This window comes from Musa acuminata, chromosome BXJ3-8, assembly GCF_036884655.1.
Source record: "Musa acuminata AAA Group cultivar baxijiao chromosome BXJ3-8, Cavendish_Baxijiao_AAA, whole genome shotgun sequence".
Taxonomy (NCBI): domain Eukaryota; kingdom Viridiplantae; phylum Streptophyta; class Magnoliopsida; order Zingiberales; family Musaceae; genus Musa; species Musa acuminata.
Window position 1 is genome coordinate 31,554,759 of NC_088356.1, and position 5,844 is coordinate 31,560,602.

Sequence of the window (5,844 nt, forward strand, 5' to 3'; positions counted from 1 at the left end):
TTTGGCGTGGTCGCCACGTCAGGCCCTCATTAAGGCGGGGCGTTTTTGGGTGTTTTCCGATGCGGCGCGACGGTTACGTGCGCGCGCGAGTGGGCTACCGCCCACCTCCCGGGAGGTGAAGGGGCGTTGGTTCTGGCGGGATGTCCCCTTCAAATAGCGGGCGCCTGGCTTCACCTCCATCTCTCACTGCTGAGTTCTTTTCTTCTGGTCTCGCCGTCTCTCCTTCGGTCGTCCTCCTCGCCTCCAGCGTTGCTCTACTCTCCTGTAGCACCTTCCTCTGTTAAGGTCAGTTAGGATGGTGCCCTCTCCCTCTTCCTCTTCTGTCCATTCCTCCGGAGTTAGGGAGGGAAGTCCTCTCCCGCCCCTTGTTGAGTCTTCTGACGGGGAGGTCGCACGGGCCCTTGAGGTCTTGATGTGGCCGCATGATCAGGACTCCTCTATGAGTGAGTCGTCGCTGGTTGGACTCCGGGAGCGCTATGGCATCCCGGGGGACTACGTTCTTGGTGCTCCTGAGCCGGGACAACGGGCGTATGACCCGGTCCCGAAGGGCTTCGCCCTAACCCTAGATGCCCTGGAGGCGGGTCTGCGCTTCCCCCTGCATCCCCCTATCGTGGCTTGCTTGTCTTTCTGGCGGATTTCACCATCCCAAGTGGCGCCAAACTCCTGGCGTTACTTGGTGGTGTTCTTGGGTGAATGCCACTATGCCGGTATCGCCCCCACCCTCCATCTTTTCCTCTCCTGTTATCGCCTTACCAAGGGTTCGGGGGGTTATTTTTTGTCCGCCCGGAAAGGTTTCCGAGTCGGGGGCGCCCCTTCTAATAATAAAGGATGGAAGGGGAGGTTCTTTTACGTCAGCTGTGCGTAGGACTGGGGTTTCGGAGTTCGTTGGTCCGCGATGGCGATCGACAATACCACCCCAAGTTTGGGCGAAGCAGAGCGTCTCGACCTGGGGCGGCTCAGGGAGATTCTTCCCAAGTCACAGGCCCTCCGGAACATGACCGAGGAGTGGCTGGTCGAGGCGGGCCTCAGCCCGATGCCTCTGGGTACGTTAGTTGTCGTTTGGTTCGGGTGTTCGTGCGGCCCTTCCTTGCTGCTGACGCTTTTCTCACCCTTTGCAGAAATGTTGAACCTCCGGTCACTTCTCGGAAGCGACGCGCCGCCGGCCCTTCCTTCGGCACCTCCGGCCGACTCGCAGTCTTCCCTTCCAGCGTTGCCGACCGACTCGCAGCTCGGTACGAAGGACGCACCTTCAGAGGTCGAGGTCGGGCGCCCTCGGAAGAAGGCGAAGGTGGGGCCATCAAAGGGGGCTGAGGAAGGTCTCCGGCGGGGCGAGGCTGGGCCCAGCCGGCGTGTTGCTGGGAAGGATCTGCGACCGTCCTCTGTACGTGATTTGTGTCGGCTACCAGCCGGGGACGGGGAGCCGTTCTTGACTCGACTGGTGGGGGAGGCCCCACCCGGGAGACCCAGCGACCCCCTAGTCACCCGCTAGGGCGGTTTGTCCCGAGGGGATAGGGTGTGGGCCGGAGGGGATCCTACTGCGACGTTCCTCCGAGGTGCGCTTCATCCTGACATGGCTCGGGATTTATATGTGCTGCCCTCGGAGGCGTTGCTTAACAAGTCCGCCCAGTTCTTGATCTGGGTAAGTACTTCTGTTTTTGTTTTGGCTAGTCTTGTTTGCCTGGCGCTGCCCCCCCTTTTTAACCCGTTCTTTCTAATCGCAGGTGCTTCATTACGCTACGGCCCTGATGGACAGGGTGCGCGACGCCGGCCGCGTCATTGGGGGCCTTATCAACCGCAACGCGGAGCTCCATCGCCAGGTCGAGGAGGTCCGGGCCGGGGCCGGTCCGGAGGCCGTGGCGGCTGCTGAGCAGCGGGCGGCGGATCTTGAAGCGGAGGCGGCGCGCCTTCGGTCGGAGCTCGAGGCCTCCCAGAAGGCGAACGAGGGGCTCCAGAAGATGATAAGGGTGGAGCGGACCGAGCTCCGTCTAGTGAAGGCAGAGGCGAGCACCCTCAGCAAGAAGCTGGAGGAGACGAAGGCTGAGGCCAGAACGGCCTCGGAGGCGTTGGCAGAGGAGGCTCGACTTCGACCCGCCAAAGATAAGGAGCTCCTCGAGGCATACAAGAGGTCGGAGGGGTTCGAGCTCGGGCTGACGCGGATGGGACGGGTATCCTTCGAATATGGATACCGAATCGCCACGTCCCACTTCCGCGCTCGCCACCCTGGCCTCGAGGTGGAGGAGAATCCCTTCGCCCCTCACCCCGAGGACCAAGGGGTGGACATGCCCGAGGAGGTCCCCTTCGACGATCGCGTGGAGGAGCTCTGAGCTGCCTGGCGAGAAAGAGGGGTCCTTGTACTTTGTTTTTGCTGGTCTGTTTTTGTAAGTCGGGCTCTGTAAGTTGACTTGCTTTCTTCAATAAAAGGCTTCTTTTTTCAGACTCTTCGATAAAAGGCTTCTTTTTTCAGACGAAAAACTCCTTGATTTTTTGTAAGTCGAGTCTTGTAGGTGGGCTTGCCTTCCATGCAAAAGGAAACTCTTTCTTCTCTCGACTACTGCCTTCTTCCCATCCTGGTGGGACGCTTCCTCTGAGGAAAGTTTCTTTACTTCAGACAAAGAACTTCTTAAGGTTCCAGACATTCCAGGTTCTCGGCAGGGGAGAGCCGCTCATTGTCGTGAGCCGATAAGTACCTGGTCGGACGATTTCGGTGACCCGATAAGGTCCCTCCCACTTGGGGGCTAGCTTCCCCCTCGCTCGGGTCGGGTCACTGACCTCGGCCTTTCGCAGGACTAGATCGCCTAACCTGATTGGTCAGGGTCGTACCTTTCTATTGTAGACCCTTGCGACGGCTCTCTGGTAAGAGAGGGCTTTTAGGTGCGCTTCGGAGCGTCGCTCTTCGAGCACGTTGAGGCTGGCACGAAGTCCCTCGTTCGAGACTTCCTCGTCATAGTTCCTTGTCCGAAGGGTGGCGATAGTCATTTCGGGTGGCAAGACAGCTTCGGTCCCAAACATCAAGTTGTACGGGGACTCTCCGGTCGCGGCCTTGGGCGTGGTGCGCAGCGACCATAGTACGCTGGGGAGCTCGTCCGTCCAGGCCGATCGGGCCGTAGACACTCTTCTTTTGAGTCCGTCCAAGATGGATCGGTTGGTTACCTCTGCCAGCCCGTTCGTCTGAGGGTGGGCCACTGAACTGAACCTTAGCTGGATGCCGTGACCGGCACAGAACTCACGGAATCTTCTGCCGGCGAACTGAGGTCCGTTGTCTGTAATGATGGCCTTGGGCAACTCGAACCGGGTGACTAGGTTTTTCCACACGAACTTCTTCATCTGACGTTCTGTGATCGTCGCCAGCGGCTCGACCTCAACCCACTTTGTGAAGTAGTCCACTCCTACGATTATGTACTCCCGCTGCCCGGGGGCTAGTGGGAAGGGACCGAGCAGGTCCAAGCCCCACTGCGCGAACGACCACGCGCAATCGATGGGGCTGAGCGGGACCGCGGGCTGTCAGGGTGCGCGGGCGTGTTGCTGGCATGAACCGCACCGCTATACGTAAGCTTTCGCATCCCGGCACAGGGTCGGCCAGTAATAGCCTTGGCGGAGTATTTTGTGTGCCAAGGTCCGCCCGCCAATGTGTTCACCGCAAACCCCCTCGTGGGTTTCGGCCAGGACCGCCTGGGCTTCGTCAGGCTCCAAGCACCGCAGGAGGGGATAGGTGAAGGACTGTCTGTAAAGCCTCCCGCTCTCCTCGGTGTACCATGCGTACGTACGACGCAGGCGCCGAGCCGCGGCTTCGTCAAGGGGGAGGGTTCCATCCCGCTTGAAGCGCAGCAGCGCCTGCACCCACGTGATCGGCGCACTGCCTGGGGCCGTAGTTGCCACTTCAACAGCGAGCAGGAAGCTCCTCAACCTCTGGCCACGCTTCGGAGGTCGGCTTGGACACCAACTTAGCCAGCGCGTCTGCTCGCTCGTTTTTCTCCCTCGGAATATTAGATAACATAAAGGGAACTTGGCGGTTAGGTCCCTTACTTGTGCCAGGTACTTCGCCATGGTCGCGTCCCGAGCTTCGTATCCTCCGCCGAGCTGCTCGGCTACGAGCTGCGAGTCGGTGAGGACGTGTATTGCGACCACTTGCATCTCGAGGGCCAGCCTCAGTCCTGCTAGGAGTGCCTCGTACTCCGCCTCGTTGTTGGTGGCTCTGAACCCGAAGCGGAGGGAACGCTCGAACGAGCGTCCGTCAGGGGCGAGGAGAACCAGTCCCGCGCCGGCACCCCTTGAGTTGGCCGAGCCGTCCACGTGTAGGGTCCAAGCTTCGGGGGTTTGCTTGAGGTCTCCGTCCTCTATCTGGGTTAATTCCGTGATGAAGTCGGCTACCGCCTGGGCCTTGATGGCGGTCCTGGGCACGTATTTTATATCGTGCTCGCCGAGCTCCACCGCCCATTTGAGGAGCCATCCTGCAACATCGAATTTGGTTAAGACCTGTCGAAGAGGCTGGTCGGTAATGACCTCCACCGTGTATGCCTGGAAGTAGGGGCGCAACTTCCGAGCCGAGAGCACCAAGGCGAGCGCGAGTTTTTCTATCGGTGGGTAACGCCCCTCGGGTCCACCCAGGACGTGGCTAACGTAGTAGACCGGGAGTTGTTGGCCGGAGTTTTCCTTGATCAAGATAGAGCTGACTGCATGCGGGGAGGCCGCCAAGTAGAGGCCCAGCTTCTCGCCGGGAGAGATAGAGGCGAGCCGGGGGAGGCTGGCCAGTCGCTGCTTTACTTGCTTGAAAGCCTCCTCACATTCTGATGTCCATTGGAAGTTCTTCGGGTTTTTGAGCGCCTTGAAGAATGGGAGGCAGCGATCGCCCGATCGAGCGAGGAAGCGAGACAGGGCGACAAGCCTTCTGTTAAGTCGCTGCAGGTCTTTGATCGTCCGGGGGGACTGCATGTTGATTATTGCCTGAACCTTCTCGGGATTGGCGTCAATTCCTCTTTCGTGTACGATGAACCCAAGGAATTTGCCGAAGGTGACGCCGAAGGCGCACTTTGTGGGGTTGAGCCGCATGCCGAACCTGCGTAGCGTGGCGAACGCCTCGGCTAGGTCGGCAAGGTGCGCTCCGGCCTTTTGGCTCTTCACAATCATATCGTCTACGTAGACTTCCATGTTCCTCCCGATCTGATGGGCGAACATCTTGTTCACCGTTCTTTGGTATGTGGCCCTGGCATTTTTCAGCCCGAATGGCATAACTTTATAGAAGTATACCCCTTGGTCAGTGAGGAAGGCCATATGCTCTCTGTCTTCGGGCGCCATCCTAATCTGGTTGTATCCCGAGTAGGCATCCATGAAAGAGAGGCGTGCGTGCCCGGCTGTGGCGTCGACTACCTGGTCGATTTTTGGGAGGGGGTAGCAGTCTTTGGGGCACGCATCGTTGAGACCAGTGTAGTCAACGCACATCCTCCAGCTTCCATTGTGCTTTTTCACGAGGACTACATTGGACAACCATTGTGGATATTTGGCTTCTTCTATGAAGCCAGCTGCTAAGAGTCGGTCCACCTCCTCTTGTATGGCGCGTTGTCGGTCAGGGGCCTGGCGCTTGGGTTTTTGCTTCACGGGGCGAGTGTCAGGTGGGATGTTGAGATGGTGTTCTGCGACCTTTGGGTCAATGCCCGTCATGTCCAATGGGGACCAGGCGAAGACATCGGCGTTTTCCCATAGGAGACCAACGAGCTGCTCCTGTTCCCTCTCGGGTAGTTCTGACCCGATCTTGACTGTCTGGTCTGGCCGAGCTTCTCGCAAAGGAATGTCAACGGTGGATCCGCTCGGCTCGGGGTGAGGGGCCAGCTTTTTCGCTTCCCGCGAGTC

The 5,844-nt window shown here is 59.1% G+C and overlaps 1 protein-coding gene across 1 annotated transcript; it reads right to left on the minus strand.

The window, feature by feature from the left end:
- Positions 1 to 2,808: 2,808 nt before the first annotated feature.
- LOC135644166 (uncharacterized) lies at positions 2,809 to 5,292 on the minus strand. Its single transcript, XM_065161633.1, has 2 exons — positions 3,547 to 5,292; positions 2,809 to 3,450 (listed from the first exon to the last, which is right to left on the minus strand). The coding sequence occupies exons 1-2, from the start codon at positions 5,290 to 5,292 to the stop codon at positions 2,809 to 2,811; spliced, it is 2,388 nt and encodes a 795-aa protein (XP_065017705.1).
- Positions 5,293 to 5,844: the final 552 nt, after the last annotated feature.

Excerpts from the sequence above, each read along its gene's own strand:
- LOC135644166 (XM_065161633.1), bottom strand. The coding sequence starts at position 5,292 with ATGGCGCCCGAAGACAGAGAGCATATGGCCTTCCTCACTGACCAAGGG. Across the intron at positions 3,451-3,546 it reads GCCGGGATGCGAAAGCTTAC|TGGGGCTTGGACCTGCTCGG; the intron begins GTATAGCGGTGC and ends TCGTTCGCGCAG.